The sequence below is a fragment of the Ursus arctos genome, unplaced genomic scaffold (assembly GCF_023065955.2).
Source record: "Ursus arctos isolate Adak ecotype North America unplaced genomic scaffold, UrsArc2.0 scaffold_26, whole genome shotgun sequence".
Taxonomy (NCBI): Eukaryota; Metazoa; Chordata; class Mammalia; order Carnivora; family Ursidae; genus Ursus; species Ursus arctos.
Window position 1 is genome coordinate 11,051,757 of NW_026622941.1, and position 25,767 is coordinate 11,077,523.

Genomic DNA, 25,767 nt, shown 5'->3' on the forward strand with positions numbered 1-25,767 from the left:
ATTTTCATATTTCTTACTGATTTGAAGGAGTTTTCTCTAACCTCTGGACACAAGCCCTTCTAAAAGACTTGCATAGCAAATGTCTTTATTGTTTGTTTTATAGTTAGACCTGTGGCCCTGTCAAATGATGTTTTATGATTTCTAGGTAACATCTCATAAATTCATTCTGTATACAGTACCAAAATCTGTATACAATTCCCAAAAGGCTGTATTGGTCACTTAGCCATTTTTAAATGAGAGACAGAGCACAGTAGATCAGCCTTCCCACTCAAGGAAGCACACTGATAGGGCCAAAGACCCCCAAATCATCTGTAGTGATGCCTATTGCAAACTGTCCTAAATATATATGGCACATAGAAAGAAAGCGTTCTTGGGTGTTAAGACCCAAGTTTTCCTTCTCATTTTTCTTCCCTAGTGAGTAATGTGAATGTGGAAGTATCATAAAAACACTCTGGGCTTTACTTCTCGTTCTTCATATTAGGATTAAAAATTCTAGAAAAATTGTTCTCTAATACTAATTTTAAAATCATTATTTTATGATAAAGTGTAGATTAACAAAGCTGATTTAAACTTATGTTTTAAAGGAGAAAACGAAAGAACTACATCTTGTTGGAGATAAGTCGTTTTATTATGTCGTAGGTAATTTATTGATATACATCAGAAACAACATTGTTCTATAAACATCACACAAGTTGTAGAAATCCTTTAGAAAATATGTTTGATTGTCCGTGGATAAAGCACACTGCTCTTTCTCAAATTTGCACATGATGTGGTGCCCCTGGAGGAGGTGCGTTTCAGGAGATGGAACTTTGAAGACAGGTTTGAAATGGAAGATTCCCATCCTCACAAAAGTTCCCGTTCCTGACCCCCCCAAAAGGATTTTTCTTATTCTTAAGGGCTCTTTTAAATCGGTCTTGAATAAACAGGGTGTTAAACCAGGCTGCTGATATTCCCATTCTTCTATTTCTGGCTTTATTCATTCCCTTTATACTGCTCAGTTGATTACTAAACAACCCTTAACATTTTCTAAAATGAAATTCCAGAAATCTTTTTATTCAAATTGCGTCAGATTCAGGGCAAGAACCACAGCCCTGTTGTTGAATCTCTTCTTTCAGAAACATGAGGTGGAGGTTGCCTGGCTGCCTCAGCCCAAAAACCATGTGATTCTTGATCTGGGGCAGTGAGTTTGAGCCCCAGAGTAGGTATAAAGATTACTTAAATAAATGACTGAATGACTGACTGACTGACTGACTGACTGAATGAATGAATAAACAAACAGACAAAGGAACGATCTGAAACAACGGGAGGTGGATATTCTGAAGTAGCACTTTGGAAAGCTGTGGCGATTTATATAGGAAGAGAAGGAAGTTTACAAACCACAAACACCTTGGATTTTTTCTTTTTATAGGGTAGTTGATTACCGTATGTCTTTGGACAATTCTGAGCTTCAGTGTCCTTAGCCATTAAATGGGGAACATTTCACGGAGTTTTTGTGGTTTTTACAAGGCCTAAGGAGATAGCAGGGCCTTGTACATAGTAGTGCTTAATATGTGCTAGTTTTCTCTTCTTTACTATTTTCCAGCTTGTCTTATATTGAATATTAAATAGTTCAGGTACCCTTTACAACCAGAATAAGAGCTAGGTGCTTAGGGTTTTGAAATTGGATTGCCTGAGTCCCACTAATCCTTAGCTGTGTGACCTTGGACAGGTCTTACTGTTCCTATTTGAAAATGAGAACAATAACAGTACATATGACATTTTGGTAAGGATTGAATGAGATAAGCTCAGAAAGTCCTTTGCACAGTGCATGCCCCACATACGCTTGATACATATTGCTGTTTGAAACAGCAAAGAAAATGAAAAGGTTGAAATAGATATTTGGATTAAGCCTTAAGACTTCCATAGGAATTCATCTAAAGGACCACATCGATATAAGAATGCAGAATTTAACAAAAGGCAGTAGTGAAACCACAATGTGGAATTGGTTCATGGTTATAATTACCGTTACTCAGTTACCTGCTGGGCCTACTTTTGTGAGACATGAAGGATACCATAATGTTCGTATGGTCACTGAGCTTTAAAGCTACTTGGGTCACCACTACAGTTGCCCCTGTGCCCTACCACCAACTGCCCACCTCAAACAGTACTATACTGCCCTCCACACACTTCTTCACACTGACTATCCTGCTTAATAACTTCTGCTCTCACCTTACGTAAAAGGTAGAATCAGAAGGGCAATTGCCTGTGTAAGCACCACGGACAAGCCACCCCTAGATGAAAATCTTTGGTATGAAGATTTTTTTTTTTTAGTTAAAAAGCAACCAAAGCTCAGCCGATTCAGGGAAAGCTCTTCACCTCTCCCTCCACTGTCTAAGAAACATTTAGCTAGAGGACTCACTCCAGGAAGAGAACTTTCACCAAAGATACTTACATAACTAAGTATGGAAGACACAGAAGAACCTAACAAGTCCTGTTTGACCAAAGTCCTCCATGTGCCAATGTTTCTGAAGGGGCCAAACATTTGTTTATCAAACAGTTACTCTTCTTCATCTTCCTGTAAATTGAATTCTGTCCCTTTGATGTTGCAGATGCCTACTCCCTTCTTCTTAGTGCTGAGGGACATATATATGTCATATTGCATGTGATTGCAATCCTCATGTCTGTGTAGATTCCCCATGTGTAGAAAATAAAACTTTATTTTCTCCTGTTAATCTGTCTCATGTTGATAGAAGACTTTACCTCAGTTTTGACCTTAATCTGTCCTTTCTGATTCTTCTTTACGGCTTATCCTTTAATTCAGGCCAAGGACCCTGTACGCAAAGCATCCTGTGATGAGAACAGAAACTGGCGCCTCAAGCAATAAGGACCGCTCTGATGTCATCAAGAGCCCGCATGATTGATCTCAAGACAATGACTGAGCTGACCATGCTGCCCACATGCACGTCCACTGACCTTTGTCCCACATTTGCCTCATAAACCAAGAAGTCGTTTTAACACTTCAGAGGTAGTCTTTGTTTGTTTGTTTGTTTGTTTTTTAAGATTTTATTTATGTATTTGACAGAGATAGAGACAGCCAGCGAGAGAGGGAACACAAGCAGGGGGAGTGGGAGAGGAAGAAGCAGGCTCATAGCAGAGGAGCCTGATGTGGGGCTCGATCCCACAACACCGTGATCACGCCCTGCGCCGAAGGCAGACGCTTAACCGCTGTGCCACCCAGGTGCCCCCAGAGGTAGTCTTTGAGATTTGAGTATGTGTCTTCCCAGTGTCAGCCTCACTGAAATGAATTCCTTTCTTGTTTCATCACCGCTTGATTCCCTGCCTCTGGATTTTATCAGTGGCAAGTGTCCAAACCTGATCTGTTTGGAACCCCTGCAGGTAGGTGTTCTCGACCCTAGGGCCCCGGTGACAATGTCAATTCGAGTCTTAGGTCAGCTAGAAGGATGTTGAAGGGCAGAGGAACTTCTTCCTCCCCCACAGCTGCAATGTTCCCTCCTTGAGGAGATGATTCTGCTCGGCCAATACCACCCCACCCTCAACACACCGTCTTTATTGCCTTGGCTCACATCTTTGTTTCCACTTTCTCCTTGACTCCCTTACCACCTCAACTCCCCAGCACCCATCCCCATCGCACATATCCCTTCTATACTACTAGAGGCTCATTAGATGGGAGGTCAACCTCTCTTTCATCCAGCAGTTAACACCAGAAGAAACAATTCATACGTTCTAAGAAATATCACGTCAGTGGGGCACCTGGGTGGCACAGCGGTTAAGCGTCTGCCTTCGGCTCAGGGCATGATCCCGGCGTTATGGGATCGAGCCCCACGTCAGGCTCCTCCGCTATGAGCCTGCTTCTTCCTCTCCCACTCCCCCTGCTTGTGTTCCCTCTCTCGCTGGCTGTCTCTATCTCTGTTGAATAAATAAATAAAATCTTTAAAAAAAAAAAAAGAAATATCACGTCACTCTCACCAGCTTCCTTATCACTATTACTTATTGAACATTTCAGGTAGGCCAGGATAAGCACTTTCTGTGTGTCATCTCCCTCAATTCTCACAAAAACGGTGTAAGCTACTGTCTCCTATTTCTCTTTTATAGCTGTAAAGAATCAGGTTTGAGAGGTTAAGCATTTTTCCCAGATTACACAACTAATACGTGATGAAGACAGATTTTGAAACCACGTCTAACCAGGGCACAATTTTAACCCCTGTATGCTGCTCCTTAGAACCAAAGGAGTTTCCCTTTTTAGGTGTATTCTTCCAATCAAGCATTTTCCTAGTGCTATGAAACAGGATGGGGTTTGGGGTTTTTGTATTTTGTTTTTATTTTTCCAGTGACTATTGATAAAATAGCAGTTTCTATCCTTAGAACCTCTGTTCAGACTCCTAGCACGTGACAGAAGCATACCTTCAGAGAACATTCTGTTCACCTCTTTAGGTCCTTTGGGATTTTTTAAAAAGAGTTACGGAATATTTTTAATTGGGTTTGTTATGTTGACATTTGTTTCTCATTCCACCTCATCAAGTGTTTAGGTTTTAACGGTCAAGTCCAAAGAGACAATAAATGGAGGAGCCAAGTCCTAAGTTCACAGAAATCACTGGAGTTGACCTTTCACGTTTGTGTTAAAAAGCCAACTTTTATTTATTAATTTTTTACTTCCCTACTTCCCTTCCATGGAAGTTAGTTTTCTTAAATTCCCTTCCAAGGTGCTGTGGAAAGTGCCATTCCCCACCAAATGATTCACCCGTCCCTCTCTACAATGTCCAACTCCCCACTTCCAACATGTTTGCAAAGGGAATTTGATGTCATACATTATCTTCACTTATTATTTCTCTATGAACCAAATTAATTCTAAATTAAGTATACTACATTAATGTGGGTCTCTCGTTTGTCGACTCTTGCCGTGGCACTACTTAGTCATTCCTCTGGCTCTCCTGACAAATCAAAACGTTCTTCCTAAATCCTCCTCCCAAAGTAGTTCCTGTGTCATCAAGCAATTACATTTGCATTTTCTTAACCTTTCATTTTTTTGTCGTTGTCATCATAGATAAGAAGGACAGTGGAAGATTTCTTATCACTTGACAGTTTAACAATATAGAACACAATGAGATTAGTGATAACTCCTATAGAGGAAATGTTCTGCTTGAATCTTGGAGGTTCTTCCTATGTAGCAGCAATACTCCTATTGTTCTTTAGAAACTATATATGTGAGAAACTCCACACCTCTCCAGAAGAAAGAAGAGAGTAACTGTAATTTAAAGGTAAGTACCTTCAATCTAATTTAAAGATAAGTAACAACCCTTCCTCCTCCTGCCCTCTCCTTCCCTCTCCCTCTCCCCATTTTTCTTCTCCCTATACATCCTCCTCCTCCTCCTCTTCTTCTTCTAATTTTTCTTCTTCTCCTTCTCTTCCTCCTTCTCTACCTCTTCCTCCTTCTCCTACTTCTTCTTCACTTTCTTTTCCTTCCCCATCCCCTTCCCCTTCTTCTTCTTCCCCTTCTTCTTCCCCTTCATCTTCCTCTTCTTCTTCATCTTCATCTTCTTCTTCCTCTTCCTTCTCCTCCTCCTCCTCCTCCTCCTCCTCTTCTTTTCTAACTCCCACACCTCCTCCGCCTTAAGCTGTCCTCCTGGCTTTGAGCAAAGCCCAGCAAAAGGCATATGATCAGGATAGGTAAGTCTGATATGATAACAGGTATGGTAAAGTTCCAATGAGCAGCCATTGTAGCAACTAGACTGTCTCTGTTATTCTTTTTTATTTTAAGATTTTATTCATGTATTTGAAAGAGAGAGAGAGAGAGAGGGAGAGAGCGGGACCATTAGCAGTGTCCGGGTTGAGAGAGAGGGAGAAGCAGATTCCCTGCCGAGGACAGAGCCTGACATGAGGCTCGATCCCAGGAACCTGAGATCATGATCCCAGACTAAAGCAGATGCTTAACCAACAGAGCCACCCAGGTCAAGTGCCCCTCACTCATTATTTTTGCTTTCCTTTTATCTAGAGAAAACAGAGAAAAAGAAGTGACAGAATTAGATTAATATCTCAGCCCCAATTACAAAACACCCACTGGCAAGGAATAATTTACTCAGCAGATAATCTGTTTAACCATGATTTCTCTTCGTCTTTGTTCTTTAAGTCTCTTGATCTTTCCATCAATTTTTTGGAATGTCAAGTACTCTAATCCCTAGGATGCGCTAAGTTGTCTAAACTTGCTCTCATCGCCTCCAAAGAGTTGTGTGCTATCACTTTAATCATACGCTATTCAGATTTTAGGGAGCAATTTGGTGTATTTCGGATAGGATTTCTCATAAGTAATTGAAGTAATCAAGACAAGATTTCTTATTCATATACTTGTGGCTTTGGTGAAAAGCCATAAAGTTTTGTAATCTTAAATAAGTAAAAAGATGACATATTTCTTTAAAATATAACTTTAGGTTAGGAGAGACAAAGAACTGACAACTAAATGCCATGCATAATCTCACACTGGATCGAGGAAGAGAAAATGCAGTGTGCAACACTTCTGAAAACAGCTGAACAGCTCTTTCCTTTTTATATCTTCTAGAACTATACACACAGAATTCCTCTCTGTTCTCTGTAGGTAAATGCAGTTATCACCCTTAGTCACATCCCAGTCTTTCCATGCTGAACACTCTAATTCACTCAAGGATTCCTTGCTTGGTATTCTTTCTACCCCACTCATTATTCTGGGCATGTTTCAATGTCACACTCCAGTGAACACATGACCTCAGATGGATTCTGAGTAACCATAATTTTCTGAGTCTGAAGCTGCTTTGAGCCTCTTCCTGAGGGCTGCTTTCATTTTTCCAGCATGTTTCAAGTGAGAGAACTCCTATTAGCCTGTCTTGACCCTTTGTTGTTCTTTCATTGCATGGATGGTATTTCTGTTAATTTTGCCTTTTCTGTCATGATGAATCTCTTGGCTCATTCTATAGGAAAGGGGCCTGAAGTACTTGAGGTTTGGGCAGCTTAACCGATGTTGAATAGGGTAGTGAAACAGAACCATAGTTCTGAAGTGAGTATTACAGAACGGAATATTTATAACTAATAGTTGAGGGGGATGAACAACTGTTTTAATCAACCCGACTGACTTATGGTTTTCTAATGAAGAGCTTGAGCAGACCTTGAGCCCAACAGCCGATGGAGGCCCAAGAGGCAAATGAGATGTCGGTGAGAGGCGTCTATGCATGGGTTTGAAAGGTGATATCATTCTGTTGGGTTTTACACAGGGGTCTGTCTGAGTTTCCTGCAGTACCAGGAGTGGAAGACAGAGACACCATGACTTCTACCAAGATGCTGCTGCTCTTGCTGTCAATGGCTTTGGTCGCCCTGTGCTCTGCTCACGGCATCAGTGATGGTAAGCTGGGGAGAAGCGTGTTTATACAAGCCTGAGGTTATGATTCATGGAAAAGAGGAAGTTTGAACTGAGTACTTTCTATTCAGAGACTAGGTGAACAAAAGAGGACAAAACATTCGTTTCTGTTTTCCCCTGATTTCAAATATCTTCTGAACACCTGGGCTTAAGTCCCAGATCAGGATCGTCCTGGTGTGACCTTTGCCGTTTTTAGAAATATGGACTTTCACTCTGTTTGTGTGAAAAAGTCATCTAAAGGGCGTGAGTATTCTAAAATTCATCTAGATATCTCATTTCCTTGACATCAAACACTTGGCCCCTTAAAAACATGGAGAATTTGTATTAAATTGTCTTTATTCCAACAACATTTTGATAGCAAGTAGGCACTATTAATTCTATTCTCTATTCTATTGCCTTTTTTTCTCTTTTTAAATACTTCTATGTCTGATTGGGGGATGATTTGGCAGGCATGCATGTATTGGAAAACTGTTAAGTTCTAGACATGGATAATTTCAGGCAATGAGGGATAAATGTACACATTAAAAAGAATAAAGGTTAGTTCTCTATCGATCTGTGGCTCTTTGAAAGAGAAAAGATGGATGGCATATCTTTAAAGGACCAAATATCCAGATATAAAATAAAAATCCAGATAATTTTTAAATGACTACAAACATCCAGATATTAGACCTCTTATAAGACAAATGAATAGAAGTTGAAATAAATGTTAATTTCTTATTAAATGGTTGGTCATAGCATAGAAGCAGCCTAAATCAAGAAAGTAGGAACCTTAAACGCATGAAATTCTAATTGATCGTTCGAGTGTTCAACCTGTTGCCCATCTGCTGAGACAAAGTTGCAGCTCAAAATGCTAAAATGGTAATTACTGACTTTTCTGAAAGGTCTATAAAGTTTAATCTAGAAAAGGGTATTTTTGATCAATTATTTGAGCTTCAAACTCTATAATTTGTAATAGTTTGGATACTAAGTGGGAAATGACAGTAACATTCCTTGGAAAAGATTTTCTTTTTGAAATAGCATGGACAGGGAATTTAGCTGATGCCTGGTCTTGTATATGTTTGATGTCATTAATTATTCACTGCAGCAATTTGTAGTAGATATTATTATTCACACTTTACAATTGCACCATAACTCTGGAGATTAAATATTCTGCAGAACATACATAATCAGAAAGTGACAAAGCTATGCTATAGACTCAGCCCTGTCCAATTTCAAAGCCCACGACGTTTCTACCTCACCTGTGACTTCTGCTTTAGCTTTTACTTCATCTGAAATGATTTTGAGTTTTCTGAAGTATGTTGAATGTTTATAAGTTAACATCCGGGCTATTCAACACATCAATTCCTTGGCTGCCTATCCCTTCTAGCTCCCAAATTGATTTGTCTTGACTTCTGTCCCTAATTCACCCAATTCCCAGGGGCAGCGTTACAATCTCACAAAGTGCAGTGCTGTGTTTCCCTGAGTATGTCATGAAAGCTTTATCAAAATGTTGAGTACCATAACTGGTAAAATGAAGCCGAAAACATGGTTAAAGATAGGATGTCCCCAGAATACCACCGAAATGATGACATTAAAGCAAAAATGCGTTTATCCTTCCTTTGGTAAGGGAGAGTGCCTCTGAGGGGAAAGGGGGAATTTGGGATCTTTAAAAGTAAGCTTTAAGGGTCTTGTTGTAGGAGGACTTTATTAGGAATGAGTAAGGTTGCTGATTTAAGAGTGTAGGGGAGAAGTGTACTGGAGTGCTGGGAAGAGTCTTGGACAGTCACTAGCTGATGCCATTAAAAAGCTCTATAAATTAATGTTTGTCTAAAGGAGTTTGGGGCAAGTTCCTGAAATAAATGGCAAATATCTGAAACATTTCTCTTTCTGGGCAAGAGCTTTCTGGAAGGTGGAGCCTCGTTAATGTAGCCAGTAAACTGTGTGGTTTCAGGTCTCCAACTTTCTCTGTTGCAAGAGGTCACATAATCTGTCTTCCATCTATCTACACTCATTGCCGCTCTTCACTTCCTTATGCCTGATGCAGAATTTGTAAAACTGTATGACTCTGTCACCTGGGCTTCAGAACCGCTGGTCAGGACTAGGGTTGTAGCTTGGGCAATGTTGCTCCATTGGATCCAAACCTCTTAATATCTTGGCTTCTCTTAGACACCCTACTCATTTGTAAATGTTTTTCTCTAAATCCTTCTACAGCCAATGGCTAATGATTGACTGACACAAATCCTCACATTTGTAAGGGAATTATCTCTATTGACATTTAACTAGTTTGAATCATAAAGATACTATGTAATATAACTCAAGTACTTAGTTGTTCAATCGGTAAGCTTACCATTCTAAACCTTCCTCATTTTCAGCACTAATGCTTAATTCCTTTGGTATTTAGCCTTGATACCTGTGGAGAGGGTAAATTTTCTCAGAGCAAGTGAAATGTGAAGCCAGGTTTAGTTGGACAACCTTCAAATGAGAAAAAACTGAAGTCAGTCTTAATGATGTGGGTAGGAATGTGTGTAGAAAGGTCAAGAGTCCATGGGGAAGCTAATGAATTGTAAGTCACACCACCGAAGAAGTGGCAAAAGAAGAGTGGTTTGATCATCCTCATGCTCTACCCCATCATTGGTTCAATAAAATCCTATACTTCACAGAAACCATGGCAGGATCCTGTACTTGGTATCAAGGCTTCAAAAGTAAGTGAAACATTATTCCTGTCTTTAAGGAACACGGGATCTAATGGAAGATTTGACGTGGGCATAAGAATGATCACTGTCCAAAAGGTGGCAAAATAAGGGATTACAGAAGCTCAGGACAGGGGAGAATAGGGGAAGCCTCATACAGGAGATGCCATGTGATCTGGACCCTGGAGAGTGGAGGCGTGGGAGAGAGCAGAGTGAAATGCAAGGATAAATCTATCCATACACTGTCTTCACTAATCTAAGAACACTAAGTGATCAGTAAGGTTGAAGTGAATCTAGGAAGATAGAGCTGGAAATGTGGCTTTGTTTCATATTGTGTAGGATGTTATAAATGGCAAAGTGAATTTGCAATTTAAACTACATTTAGGCTATTGTTCATTCCATACGTCCTCATTTCAGTTGGTGGCTAACCTTTCTTTTTGTTTGTTCATTTCTGAATCTGTGCTCCCTTGCTCCTAAGTAGATGATGAATTATTGAAGGAAAAGCCGGAGAAGTCACAAGTCAAACCTCAAGAAGAAAATGGGCATCACAAAAACAAAACGGAAGATAAAGGCCATGGTCACCCAAACAAGACTCATGACCAGGGTGTTCACGGACGTCCGGAAAGACCAGGCAGAGGTGGCCCAGGTGGCCCACATGGCCAAGGTCGTCCAGGTGGCCCACAAGGACCAGGTGGCCCACGAGGACCTGGTGGCCCGCAAGGACCAGGTGGCCAACGTCGTCCACAAGGTGGTCAACAGGGTCCAGGTGGCCCAGGTGGTCCAGGTGGCCCACAAGGACCAGCTGGCCCAGGTGGTCCAGGTGGCCCACAAGGACCAGGTGGCCCAGGTGGTCCAGGTGGCCCAGAAGGACCAGGTGGCCCAGGTGGTCCAGGGGGCCCACAAGGACCAGCTGGCCCACAAGGACCACCTGGCCAACAAGGACCAGGCGGCCAAGGTGGTCCAGGTGGTCCTGGTGGCCCTGGTGACCAGGGAGATCAGAAGGGAAGCAATGAGCAGCGTGGTCAACCTGAAGGCCAGTGATAAAAAACAAAAAAAACCAAGGAAGCCTGCCAGTGATTCTCTAGGTATTAAGTGTATTCTTATCCACTGATCTAGTGAATTTCTAGTTTTCAGTTTCCTCATTCTCTCCTATTTCTGTTCTCTGGTCTCATTTAAGCCTTGGCTTTAATCACTCCTAAACTTCTTGTCCTTGTGATTCTCCTTGCATCAGCCTTCCCCATAGAAAAGTCTGCTCCATTATCAAGGCCAGTGTTCTTTCCACCCTGAGCTTTCCCTTTCTTTCTTTTCTTTTCTTTTTTCTTTTTTTCTTGGCTCCCTCATTCTTATATTAGCCTACAGCCTTCCCAATTTCTACCTCCCCAAGCCTTTCCTCTCCTCTCCTCTCTTCCCTTCTCTTTACTCTCTCTTGGCCTCCTCCTCTCACATCTGCTGCCTCTTCTCTCTCTCTTAACATGATGTTTTATGATGTCTTCTACTACCTACTAGTAAAAATACAGACAGAGATCATGTCCAAGCCCAATTAATATTTCTGCCTTAAATTTTTCTCTTTGTTTAGAAATGGATAGAGATCAACTGGTGACCATGGAGTTTTCAGTGGTGGAAATTTGGCCTTTGATTTCTCTGACATCAAATCATCAATAAAGTCATCAGCATTAAAGCCCGGCTCTTGTTTTCCTTCTAGGGCCATTGTTCCTAGTCTCTGGGACAGGAAGGACAGGTTGGGAGATCCAAAGCCCTGAGTGAACTCCAAATGTTGTGCATTGGGCAGCTTTACATAGCTCAGATTTTCATTATTTTGTGAGTGACTGAGCTACCACCAATATTACCAAGCAAAATAATTGTATTTTTGAGACCAGTAAGGGAGTTGGCCACGTTCCGATAACCAATATGGACACCCTCTTCTTAGCTTAAACAGAGAGAAAATTACCTTGTGAAGTCCTTTTATTTCTGGTAGTCGTTCAGTGTATGTCTGTTATATTACGAGGTGGGGGTGTGTAGAAAAGGGAACACTGTGCACTGTTGGTAGGAGAGCAAACTGGTGCAGCCACTATAAGCAACTGTATGGATGTTCCTCAAAAACTGAACACTAGAATGACAATACAGTCCAGCAGGTCTACTTCTGGGTATGTCTCCAAAGAAAAGGAAAACAGTATTTTGAAAAGATACATGCGCCCCTCATATTCACTGCAGCATTATTTACCATAACCAAGATATGGAGGCAGCCTAAGTATCCATGGATACGTGAATGGCTAAAGACGATGTGGTATGTAGACACAATGGAACATTACTCAGTGAGGAAAAGGAAGGAATCTTGCCCTGTGTGACAACAGAGATGGATCTAGAGAGTATAGTACTAAGTGAAAGATGTGAGTCCGAGAAAGACAAATACCATGTGATTTGATGCACATGTGGAAGCTAAAAACCAAAACAAATGAGCCAAGAAAACAAAACAGACACAGACTCATAGATACAGAGAACTAATTACACAGTGGTACTGGAAGGCAGGGGGTGGGAGGATGTGCAAAAAGTGATGAAAATGCAGATGAAAAGGTACAAACATATATGTATAAATCAATAAAATACAAGGATACTACCTACACTCAAGGAACACAGGACTGCAGTTAGTAATATCTATGAATTTTCTATGTCGATAGACGGCAGCTGGTGTTTTGCTGTATAAATGTTGAATCACTACCTTGCATACATGAAGTTCACGTAATATGGTGTGTTAACTACACGGCAGTATTTTTCAAAAGAGAAAATTAACTGGAAAAGAAACGAAAATGAATAGGGAAAATTAGGACACACGAATGTACAAAGGGTGAATGCCGTGTGACATCGAGCCAGAGATTGGGGTGATATGGCAGAAGCTAAGGAACACCAAAGATTGCCAGCAAACCAGGAGAAGCTGGGTGAAGGACCTGGAACAGATTCTTCCTGAGAGCTGTCAGACGGCACCAACACCTTTGTCTTGGACTTTGAGTCTCTGGAACTGTGAGGGCATACACTTCTGTCCTTTAGGCCACTTGCTTTGTAGGATATTGTTACAGCCACCCTATCCAAGTAACCCAGTGAGAAAATCTAATTACCAGAATATTTCAGTGAAGGGCAACACTTGGACCAATGACAACAGACCTGTTCCATCGACCTCAGAAGCTTCTGAGTGGAGAGCAACAGAAAGAGGTTTTACAGGGGAGCACCCCTCAGGTGGTGGCCCTAGGAACTGTGCTTCACCTTGACGCTTTTGTTTCTCTGAGTGTCCAAATTGGATTACACCTGCAGAAACTCATGCATGTAAATGCAGGCGGCCCCAAAAGGCTGATTACAAAATAAGGTGAGGATAAAGAAGAAAAGTTCTAGTGGACATTTCTATTAAAAATATGAGAAGTTTGCTCTTAGTATTAGCACTAATGGAGAATTTAGAGTTCAGGATAAGAGACATGATGGAAACATGTATAATTCTGTTTATTCCCACACTCCCTGCCATGTTCAGTTCAGAAATCAGACCTAGAGCTGACCTTCTCTTTGGAAGCCAAATTCATCTCTGGTTGCTGGCATTCTAAGGAAACCCTTAGACTTGGCTTACAATTTCTGAAGGGACATGACCATTCTGTAGATGGAGGTGTGTACATTTCACAACGCAAAATGTTTTAAGACATATCAACCTGACACTGGAAATATTTGAAAGTGACTTGGGTGAGGACTCAAGGAAAACTTAGCAGCTTTCTCTTCACCATCAAGCAGGTGAGGAGGCCCAGCTGTGATCTTTACCCATTTTCCACCCTTTACTGAAAGCATAGGGGGGAAAAATGTAAAAGACAAAAACAAACAGGCCTCCTAATAACACAAGGTACTAAAGATAATTGACAATAACTTACTAGATAATGGGTTACTCTCATTTCGATCCAAATACTGGGCAGCAAAGCTCACAGTCTTGTAGCCAAATCAATACGCTATTGCATAATACAAGACTAGTGAGCAGGTAGGGACATTTACCAGTGTCCCATTTAATGGCATGCTTTGTTTTCAGAAAGAGATCCACAAACTTGTCTTCCTTTTTTTTTAAAAAAAAAAAAGATTTTATTTATTTATTTGACAGAGAGAGAGAGAGACAGCGAGCGAGAGAAGGAACACAAGCAGGGGGAATGGGAGAGGAAGAAGCAGGCTCCCAGAGGAGGATCCCGATGCAGGTTGGATCCCAGCACTCCGGGATCACGCCCTTGCCAAAGGCAGACGCCCAACGACTATGCCACCCACGCACCCCCAAACTTGGGTCTCCTTGTTAAAACCTGCGTGCCTAGCAATATTATCTTCCGTTGAGAGCTCTCCTCCCCAATTCTTCACCCCTAATATCCTTCAAGAGAACTCTTTTCCAGCCCAGCAGTAGGAACTTCCAGTTTATTCACATGACAATATATCAAGGAGGTAGTCCTCCACCTAAAACACAACGTTACGTCAAAGTTTTATCCCGGTCTGAGGTATTTGCAAAGAAATGATCATGTGACTCCCACTCTCCAAAAATTTCTTGGTTGCCCACAGAATCGATCACAGATTCACTTTGACATTCACAACATTCTTCGTAATCTGGAACTAGCCCACAACTCCAGCTTTATCTTCCGATCTTCTCCTCAATCTCACTGGACCATTCCTGTTCCTAGACCGTTGAAAATACAATGCTACATGCATAGATTGAGCCATGCCTTCTACTCTGCTTTCTTCCTCACTGCTCTGCAGAGTCCACATCCCATGGCACCTCCTGTAGGACGCCCTCCTCCTCTCCCATGCTCTGCACTTCCGTAATTCCTTCTTTTGCCACTTTTCTGATAGTGCTCGTCATTATGTCAAAGCTAAATCTTCCATTAGATCTTACATGCCTTAAGGACAGGAACGATGTTTCATGTACCTCCATGTCCTCCGTGTGAACAATAGTGCTATTTAAGGACAATGGAGAAGACAATGCCAAAGTTGTTGTTTTGCATGCTTTTGATTTTGGGGCTTAATTATATAATTCTACCAGAGCAGAGAAATGGTCCCTAAGGATGAATTTCTTCTGCCATACCAAGCAACACATTTCTAGCAGATTGGGAAGAGCCTTTTTATCCAGTACCTCTTCAATGCAAGTCACAGAGAGGATTCTTACTACCCAGGCAGATTTGAAAGATAGAAGTCGGTATTTGCATGCAACTTTTTATCACGTGTTTCAAATTTTACCATACAAAAGTTAAATACCAAATTATCTTATTCTTTCCTAGATACTTAGAAATTTAGAAATCCTGATTCGAGTTGGGGAAGAATTTTCCTCACATGCAATGATGATGGGCCTGAATGAGACTCACGATGTGTTATCTGTCCATATTTTGTCTTCTGAAATGAACTTAGATCATTGGTTCCAAGGTAGGCAGGGCGACTATGGTGTTCACAAGTGTCTTCCCAGGGAGCCAAGAAGAAGACTGATCCCAAACTTGACCATGTACACCTCACTAGGCAAGAACTGCTTTTAGCAGAACCCAAACCTATGTGTATTTCGACCTCTTTGGCACCCAGTTAGTACCTGTCTTTGAGTGGCTTAAGACAGAAGCTTGGAGCTCTGTCTTCTCTGCACTCAGAGCTGCTCTCCTACCCCGCTTTCCCTGGATGTGTTGGCCTGTGCAAAGTTGGTCTGTACACCCTTCTTGGTCAGGAGCACCTCTCAGCTCTTGGGGCGATCGCTTCTGCAACGGTGCTAAATGCACCAGAGACACTGAGAGATGAGAGCCTCAGCAGCTTGGCAGCCCCATGTCCCCTGACCTCACTGAGTCCCAATCCTAGCTGCTGAACCATGGCCATTTCAAGGGACATTGACAGAGCATCCAAGTTCCGTGGGCCTACATCAGTGCCACAGTGGGGGCATCTGGCTCTCGGGCTATGCTTGGGGCTGTGTTTGGGAGCCTCATCACTGGCTATGCCAGGAACCGGTCTCTGAAGCAAAGGTTCTCTCCTACACCGTTCTGGACTTTATGCTTTCAGAGGCCAAGGGGCTCCTTTGCCTTGTCTCTGGTGGCTTCTCTCTTCCTCTGTGTCATGGAAAGGAGCTGTCTCTACCTCCCATGGGTCTTTCTTCCAGGTCTCCTCTGCCCTGTATATTCCTTTTCCTATACTTATCCCGGCAGCCTGAGGAATGTGGTTGGCTCAGAATTTCACAGAGTGCAGACAGATAAATACGGTATTAAGAAAGTCAAAGCTGGTTGATATCCAGTAGATGACACTTTCTAGTTAACCAAAACTTTAAAAATGTCAGTACTGCATTCTGACAGATGCTAAGCACATCTATCCCAATTTTATACATAGAAGGAGGTAGGTAACCACAGGGTGGGTGTTTGGGCCCTCTGGATTAACTGAAGGATTTGTCACACCTCAACATCCACTGTCCCTGGAAGATCATGGTGACATTATTGTTGCTTTGCTGTTACCGTTCAGTCATATCTGCCCCTGACAAACTCTCAAAGTATCTAATTATCTCTTTCTCCAGTTCACCGTTACTCTGTCAGTTGAGTGCAATTACTTGGGGGAGGCCTGAATTTGGGAAAACATGTACCATGAGAAGTTAGCAAGGTCGCTCTTCAAAGGGACCCAGCTTCCTCTTCCGTCAATGAATCGACGTGACTAAAATTTGAGAGCTTGAGAAGCAATAGCGTTTTTCTATTACAATAGTTTCTTTTTTTTTTAATGATTTTTTATTATATTATGTTAGTCACCATACAGTACATCCCCGGTTTCCGATATAAAGTTCGATGACTCATTAGTTGCGTATAACACCCAGTGCACCATGCAATACGTGCCCTCCTTACTACCCATCACCGGTCTACCCCATTCCCCCACCTCCCTCCCCTCTGAGGCCCTCAGTTTTTTTCTCATAGTCCATAGTCTCTCATGCTTCATTCCCCCTTCTGATTACCCCCCTTTCTTTATCCCTTTCTTCCCCTACTGATCATCCTAGTTCTTATGTTCCATAGATGAGAGAAATCATATGATATTTGTCTTTCTCTGCTTGACTTATTTCACTTAGCATTATCTCCTCCAGTGCCATCATGTTGCAGCAAATGTTGAGAATTCGTTCTTTCTGATAGCTGAGTAATATTCCATTGTATATATGGACCACAACTTCTTAATCCAGTCATCTGTTGAAGGGCATCTCGGTTCCTTCCACGCTTTGGCTATTGTGGACAATGCTGCTATGAACATTGGGGTGCATATGGCCCTTCTCTTCACTACGTCTCTATCTTTGGGGTAAACACCCAGTAGTGCAATGGCTGGGTCATAGGGTAGTTCAATTTTTAACTTTTTAAGGGACCTCCACACTGTTTTCCAGAGTGGCTGTACCAACTTGCATTCCCACCAACAAGGTAGGAGGGATCCCCTTTCTCCACATCCTCTCCAACAATTGTTGTTTCTTGCCTTTTCTATTTTGCCATTCTAACTGGCGTAAGGTTGTATCTCAGTGTGGTTTTGATTTGAATTTCCCTGGTGGCTAATGATTTTGAACATTTTTTCATGTGTCTGTTAGCCATTTGTATGTCTTCATTGGAAAAATGTCTGTTCATATCTTCTGCCCATTTTATGATTTGTTTGTTTCTCGTGTATTGAGTTTGAGAAGTTCTTTGTAGATCTTGGATACCACTCTTTTATCTGTAGTGTTATTTGCAAATATATTCTCCCATTCCGTGGGCTGCCTCTTAGTTTTTCTGACTGTTTCCTTGGCTGCACAGAAGCTTTTTATCTTGATGACGTCCCACAAGTTCATTTTATCTTTTTTTTCTCTTGCCTTTGGAGATGTGTCATGAAAAAAGTTGCTGTGGCTGATGTCAAAGAGGTTGCTGCCTATGTTCTCCTCTAGGATTTTGATGGATTCCCGTCTCACATCGAGTTCTTTCATCCATTTGGAGTTTATCTTTGTGTATGGTGTGAGAGAGTGGTCAAGTTTCATTCTTTTGCATACAGCTGTTCAATTTTCCCAGCACCATTTACTGAACAGACTGTCTTTTTTTCCACTGGATGTTTTTTCCTGCTTTGTCAAAGGTTAGTTGCCCAAAGAGCTGAGGGTCCATTTCTGGGTTCTCTATTCTGTTCCATTGGTCTATGTGTCTGTTTTTATGCCAATACAATGCTGTCTTTGTGATCACAGCTTTGTAGTACAGCTTGAAACCCGGCAACACGATGCACCCAGGTTTGTTTTTCCTTTTCAACAATTCCTTGGCAATTCAGGGCCTTTTCTGGTTCCACACAAATTTAAGGGCTGTTTGTTCCAGTTCTTTGAAAAATGTCGTTGGTATTTTGATCGGGTTGGCATTGAAAAGTGTAGATTGCTCTGGGTAGTGTAGACATTTTAACTATGTTTATTCTTACAATCCATGAGCATGGAATATTTTTCCATCTTTTTGTGTCTTCTTTAATGTCCTTCAAGAGTGATTTGTAGTTTCTAGAATATAGATCCTTTACCTCTCTAGTTAAGTTAATTCCGAGATAACGTATGATTTTTGGTGCTATTGTAAATGGAATAGATTCCCTAATTCCTCTTTCTTCTGTCTCATTGTTCGCGTATAGAAATGCAACTGATTTCTGAGCATCCGTTTTGTATCTGGCCACATTACTAAATTGTTCTGTAACATCTAGTAATTTGGGAGTGGAGTCTTTTGGATTTTCCATATAGAGTATCATGTCATCTGCGAAGAGAGACAGTTTGACTTCTTCTTTGCTGATTTGGATAATTTTATCCCTTTTTGTTGTCTGATTGCTGTTGCAAGGACTTCTAGTACTATGTTGAATAATAATGGCGAGAATGGGCATCCTTGTTGTGTTCCTGATCTTAAGGGAAAGGCTTTCAGCTTTTTCCCACTGAGAATGATATTCGCTGTAGGCTTTTCATAGATGGTTTTTATGAAATTGAGGAATGTACCCGCTATCCCTACACTCTGAAGGGTTTTAATCAGGAAAGGATGCTGTATTTTGTCAAATGCTTTTTCTGCATCAATTGAGAGGATTCCGTGCACAAGAAGGCAGTTGATAAAGATTAGAGCAGAGATCAATGAATTAGAAACCAGGAAAACAGTAGAGCAGATCAACAAAACTAGAAGCTGGTTCTTTGAAAGAATATATAAGATCGATAATCCACTGGCAAGACTTATTCAAAAGAATAGAGAAAGGACCCAAATTAATAAAATTATGAATGAAAAGGGAGAGGTCACAACCAACACCAATGAAATAGGAAGGATCATTAGAAACTTTTATCAACAACTTTATGCCAATAAATTCAACAACCTGGAAGAAATGGATGCCTTCCTGGAAACTTATAAACTACCAAGACTGAAACAGGAAGAAATTGATTAAACAGACAGATTAATTATGAAGAGATTGAAGCAGTGATCAAAAACCTCCCTAAAAACAAGAGTCCAAGGTCTGACAGATTCCCCGGGGAATTCTACCAAACATCCAAAGAAGAAATAATACTTATTCTCCTGAAGCTGTTTCAAAAAATAGAAACAGAAGGAAAAGTACCAAACTCATTCTATGAGGCCAGTATTACCTTGATCCCCAAACCAGGAAAGGACCCCATCAAAAAGGAGAATTACAGACCGATATCCCTGATGAATATGGATGCCAAAATTCTAACAAGATACTAGCTAATAGGATCCAGCAGTACATTAAAAGGATTATCCATCATGACCAAGTGGGATTCATCGCTGGGATGCAAGGGTGGCTCAACATTCGCAAATTGATCAGTATGATAGATCATATCAACAAGAATAGAACACATCTTTTTAAAAATGTCAGAAATCTAGGGGTGCCTGGGTGGCTCAGTGGATTAATTGTCTGATTCTTGGTTTCGGCTCAGGTCATGATCTCATGGTTGTGTGATAGAGACCTTTTACATGCTCTATGCTTAGTAGAAATCTGCTTGGATATTCTCTCCCTCTGCTCCCACTTCCTAGTAAATAAATAAATCTTTAAAAAAAACTGTCTTAACTCTATTACCACCATCCAAATCTGAGCTGCTATGATTTCTCATAGGGACCACTTACTATACCATAACATATTAGCTTGTCCCCTTAATTGTACTCCTGCCCATTCCAACACATACTACATAGTATATCCATTGTTCTTATAATCAAAGTAAACAAATCTACATACAAATCAAATTATGTTACATGTGGTTTCAATTCTTTTGATGTCTTCCCACTGCACTTAAATCTAAATTCCCTCTCATGACTTAAAATGCTTTTCCAGGGGCGCCTGGGTGGCACAGCGGTTAAGCGTCTGCCTTCAGCTCAGGGCGTGATCCCAGCGTTCTGGGATCGAGCCCCACATCAGGCTCTTCCGCTATGAGCCTGCTTCTTCCTCTCCCACTCTCCCTGCTTGTGTTCCCTCTCTCGCTGGCTGTCTCTCTCTCTGTCAAATAAATAAATAAAATCTTTAAAAAAATAAAATAAAAATAAAATGCTTTTCCATGATTTTGCCAGTCACCCCTTGCTCACCATGCTCTCTGATCACTCAGATCTTATTGCTCTTCTCAAACACTTGTTCCTTGGGGTACTGGCACTTGCAGTGCCATCTTATTGGAAGATTATTTGTCCAGGATGGCACATGGCTGGATTATATTTGTGATTCTTGTTTCAGTTTGAAATCTAAGTTTCTCAGGAAGGTCTATTCTGACCACACTCTATAAAGCTCTTCCTCTTCTCCAGTTATTCTCAATCAATCAGCACTTGTAACTCTGAGTTTGTTTACTTGATCATTATCTGTCTTCCATGATGTTTTCCATGACTGTGCATTACATGAGAGCACAGACTTTGTCACATTTCATCTGTATTTACAGCATACAGGATTGTGTATAATGCTCAGATATTCAATGTGTGAGTGGATATGTACTTTCTAAACAAGGGATAAAAATAAGAAGGAATTTGCCTGCATTCTCTGTAAACTGTTTGCTTCATTCTCTTAGAGTAAGCCTGAAAAACTCTACTCCAAACACTGGGAGTAAAAGAAATAGTACAAGTCTTCTTTCAACCCTGAGGTATTATCATTGTTGCCTTATTTCTCAGAACTAATATAATCTCAGAAGATAAACTACTTGCTTTGGTTACATCACTTTCATCCTAGATATGCCAGTAAGTAGAATAATGTACAGTAAGAGATTTCTAGTATGCCTTCTGTTTCCACATTAATATCCTTTGCCTGGCTACTGTTCACAGAGAGATTGAATGTTGAGATGTTAATGTTTCTCATATAAGTAGATGATCAAATTTCTCAGGTCCACAACATGAAGACATCAAATATGGAGTTTCCAAGATTTCCCTTAACTCTCCGGGTTTTTTTTTCCATGCTTAATAAATTCAAATATATTGGTCTCCACATAGGTGGGAGGTGGGGACAGATATTCTTTAAGACCATATTAAAAAGAATGTAAGCTTCAGTGTCTGCACCTAATTTTCTTTTGTTTCTTTAACTTACAAGGCACTCAATATAAATCTTCTTAAATTTATCAATTTAATCAATGTGTATGTTGCACTGTCAGATTCAGAGAAGAAAAATTAACATATGAAACTAATGTAGAATTAATTTGTATTTTTTTTATTTTTTTAAAGATTTTATTTTATTTGTTTGAAAGAAACAGCGAGAGAGGGAACACAAGCAGGGGGAGTTGGAAAGGAAGAAGCAGGCTCCCAGTGGAGGAGTCCGATGTGGGGCTAGATCCCAGAATGCCAGGATCACGCCCTGAGCTGAAGGCAGACGCTTAACGACTGAGCCACCCAGGCACCCGTAATTTTTATTTTTGCCACATATTGAGGAGAATATTTACAAACATTTTCTTTTCTACACACAAAGTTTATGGCTATTCTAGGCTGGTTAGTAACAGAGTCAATCACTCCAAAATATCCTTTCTGCAACATAAATGATTTGCTTTTGTTGGAATTTCCCAAAGAGATATTTCATAGATAACATATGTATAATCCAAATAGTATTCTCCTGGCATGTAGCGATGATCTGTATTGAATCAATGTCTCCTTTAACAGTTTTGAAGTTTTAACATCTCAGTACATAAGTTTTTGATTGAAGGTCTCATCTTATAAGGGTATCTTGACAATCAGTGCCTGGTACAGTCCTAGTGTGCTAAAAGCAAACTTACAAGTGTCTTTTGTGAAGAAATGTACTTCAATAAGCAATCAATCATTCCTTTTTTAGCCAACTTTGTTTTATAGAAAATTTCTATATAAACTCTCCTCTCACACTTACAAAGTGTCTTTCTTTCATTGATCTATAGTCCTAAAGTAATTTTTGAACTTGTTGTGACAATATTTACTTTAATCACAATATGTATCTTAACTGTGATTATAATCAGTATTAATTTCTGCTGCATTCACAGAATTGCATAACATTTGATTAAGAACTGTCACCATACTGAGCTTTTTCCAAAGATGGATGATCTGAGAAAAAAATCTAACTGGGACTGTGGGGATGAGTGAACTACTTTTCATAGGAATGCAAATAACAACTAGATACTATTACAGTTGTTCTGAATTATTCATAAAATTTTGCATCTAGAGAAATGATTTAGAACTATGAAAATTCTCTTCTGATAGTTAATATTAAGATATTAACTTTTATATGTTCTGAAACATGTTTTTAAAAACTCTGAAGGGAGGGGTAGAGAGAGAGGGAGAGTCAGAGACAAAGAGGCAAAATCAGCTCTACATGAGATTTCTTAAGTTACAATTATAGATATACTAAATACATTTAAGAGTAATTAACCATATGAAAACAACATTAATGGAAGAACTGAAGACAACTAAGAAACATCATGTCTTACTTTGTCCTAGTAAATGATAGTTAGCCTTTAGATCTGCTTATGGTGTTAGAAATTTTTTCTGTTTAGGATATACTTTACTTTCCAAAGCACCCTTAAGCATTCCTGTCTTAATTTATTGCTCCCCAGAATTAGGATAAATGAATGGCTTGAGGGATAGATTAAAGCTATCAACTCACCAATGATCACAGCTAATTCAGTCTCTGGCATAAAGTAGCTAGAAGTGGCTACAAGAAAGGCCAAACAGTAGACAATGAAAAGGAGGAGAAACGAGATGACAGCTTTCATGGCTCCCATGTGGGCTTCTATGCTGAAGTCTCTGCACCCTGTGGCATTGAGCTTCATCTGCCTGGTATGTCTCCAGAGGGAGAGGATCAAGAGGAGAAATGAGATCAGGGACACAGAAAAAGGGAATAGCGTTAACAGGTTGAGGAAAATCTTGATGGAAGCATATTGAGCTTTATTTACTCTGCATCTCACAGTTAGGTTTGTTTTCTTCTTTGTCTTAACACAATACCTGAAGTCATCATTCAAATTCTCAGTGACAAGAAGGCTAATAAACACAGAGAGGACCAAGCACCCCAGCAGGATCCTCGGAATCACACTGTCAATTCTCCACTTCATCCAGAGGAAAAGGGGATGGAAAAAATTTGCGATCTTGAAGAAATAGAAAATGCTGAGACAGGTGGCAAACCAGACACTTAAATGGTTGGTTAGTGTCCAGAAGAAGTCAATGATTCTCATTTGTTTACCCGTGGTATACACATCTGGATACAGCACCAATATAAAACAATCTAATAATATTATACATAATAGACAAATTCTGGATATGGCCAGACTTGTGAGGATTAAATCAATAGAGGCGATCTTCCTATTCTTGATCCAGCCCATGCAGTTTACCAATCCAATGAATGCATTCCCTAAAATCCCCACTGAAAACTCTCCAGCTGCTATCAGCATTAAGGTGGTCTCCACTTTATCCGGCATGTTAAAATACAGAAGTATCCAATTCGTTTCTAGTTGAACTGATGTAATTTGATAGGTACACCTACTTCTTAGATTTTGTTGTAATTTTCTTTGCCTCTCTTATTGTAGTCTGTCTTATGGTAGAGACTGGAGTGAGAAATGAAGACTGTAGCTATCATCATTAAATCCTAATTAGTCTTGAGAAGCAAATGTGGTTGGCAGTCCCTGGCCTGGCCACTGCATGTATCACCTGTATGTAAAACCTGTACCAGCAGGCTTTACTTTTCCACATATGGTTAATTTAGGCTGAGCTACATTTTAGGATGCAAATTAGACCTGTTCCCTTTCATGGTCCTGCACTGTGTATGTGTTGCAAGGCTATGTTTTGCAAGTTTTGGATTCATTAATCTACAACATATACTAGTAACCTCAATAGGGCTGCTAGATTTAACAAATAAAAATACAGGACACTTAGTTAAACTTGAATTTCAAATAAACAATGAATGATTTTTTTTTTGTCTATGTCCTAAATTGCATGAGATTAGTACTTCCAAGAAGTACTAAAATTCACATTTAATTGGGTGTCCTGTATTTTATCTGGCAAATCTAAACTCCAAGGATTTTCTAGCAATTAGAAAACAGGCCAAAATTGAAATTTGTAGAGGAATCTTTATTTTGCTAAATGATAATATTGATTTTTGCTAAAAATCCAAAGTTTGGGTTAACATTGAGAACTGTACATTTTCAGGGAATTTAAAAAGTTAGCACTAAATATAGCTTGTACAGGTCTAAAAAGACATCTTAGCTCATTTATCTTGGTTGTTCAGATGAACAGTTACATGCACAAGGTCTGTTAAAATAATTCATTGACTTCGTAGTCAACTCAATTTAATGGTAATTTAGTTTGTGATGATATATATAATAAGATGAAGGAGCCCTAATGGAGTATTGATTACCTTTATATTTTCCCTTTTCATTTAAAATGTTCTCAAGAGCTGTTGCACATACAAGAGAAGAGATTAAAATCCTGTGTTTTGATCTACTCCCCACCCTCCACCATGCCAAATTGCATCTGAGAATCTAGATCCTTGGCCCTTCCAGACTATCAGGCAAGAGACTAACGATTAAGTTTACCTCACGCTTACAAACTACTCTTATTTTGAAGTAGCTTCTCTAATTTAGACTTACTGAGAAATACTTTGCTATATAGTATTTCCATGGAATAATTCTGGGGTGATGATACTTTCTTTGGGAACACATATCTTCCCATCCTTCCTTAAAGGACAAACCTTCATTCCTAAAATGCAGCTCTGACTTTTGGACAAACTATCTCATTATGTAGCTATGTTCACAGATAACTGCTTTCCTCTGATCTTAGAAATTATCCCTGACCCAAGCACATCATTTTCTTCTCCATAGTGCCCTGGTAAATAAAGGGCTTCAGTAACTATGATAATACCTTTACCCGAATAAATCTTAGGATATGTTTTTGTTTTTTGTTTTTTTTGCAGCTAAGTATAGATTTTCTGTATACTTGTGTTGTATAGCATGTAAGTTATGGTGCAGCTACTATGGAAACAGAATGAAAGTTCCTCAAAAGATTAAAAATGCAACTACCACATGATCCAGCATCCCCAAACCTGGGTGTTTATCAAAAAGAATTGAAATCAGGATACCAAAGTGATATTAGCACTGATGTTTATTGCAGTGTTATGAACAGCAGCTAAATGTAGAAAAGCCCTAACTGCCCATTGGCATATGAGTGAATAAAGAAAATGTGTTACATACAGACAATGGGACATCATTCAGTCTTAAAGCAAAGAAAATTTTGCAATGTACAAAAGCCTACGTGGACTTGGAGGACATTATGCTAAGTTAAATAAGCTAGTTACAGA

At 40.1% G+C, this 25,767-nt stretch overlaps 2 protein-coding genes and 1 pseudogene across 3 annotated transcripts; 2 read left to right on the top strand and 1 right to left on the bottom strand.

The window, feature by feature from the left end:
• Window positions 1–4,787: 4,787 nt before the first annotated feature.
• Window positions 4,788–11,720, top strand: LOC113257885 (uncharacterized). Of its 2 annotated transcripts, none has more exons than XM_026502431.4 (4): window positions 4,788–5,255; window positions 7,236–7,363; window positions 10,526–11,132; window positions 11,624–11,720. In XM_026502431.4, exons 3-4 carry the CDS (start codon window positions 10,586–10,588, stop codon window positions 11,707–11,709), a joined length of 633 nt encoding a protein of 210 aa, XP_026358216.1. In that variant the 5' UTR covers window positions 4,788–5,255; window positions 7,236–7,363; window positions 10,526–10,585; the 3' UTR covers window positions 11,710–11,720. The 2 variants fall into 2 exon arrangements, with proteins under 2 accessions (XP_026358216.1, XP_048072614.1); XM_048216657.2 differs by having other exon boundaries at window positions 10,529–11,132.
• Window positions 11,721–13,191: 1,471 nt separating this feature from the next.
• Window positions 13,192–16,265, top strand: LOC113258077 (ATP synthase F(0) complex subunit C2, mitochondrial-like; annotated as a pseudogene).
• Window positions 16,266–22,954: 6,689 nt separating this feature from the next.
• TAS2R7 (taste 2 receptor member 7) lies at window positions 22,955–23,893 on the bottom strand. The gene has a single exon (XM_026501584.1). The coding sequence runs from the start codon at window positions 23,891–23,893 to the stop codon at window positions 22,955–22,957; it is 939 nt and encodes a 312-aa protein (XP_026357369.1).
• Window positions 23,894–25,767: the final 1,874 nt, after the last annotated feature.

Excerpts from the sequence above, each read along its gene's own strand:
- TAS2R7 (XM_026501584.1), bottom strand. The coding sequence starts at position 23,893 with ATGCCGGATAAAGTGGAGACCACCTTAATGCTGATAGCAGCTGGAGAG.
- LOC113257885 (XM_026502431.4), top strand. The coding sequence starts at position 10,586 with ATGGGCATCACAAAAACAAAACGGAAGATAAAGGCCATGGTCACCCAA. Across the intron at positions 11,133-11,623 it reads GCCTGCCAGTGATTCTCTAG|AAATGGATAGAGATCAACTG; the intron begins GTATTAAGTGTA and ends CTCTTTGTTTAG.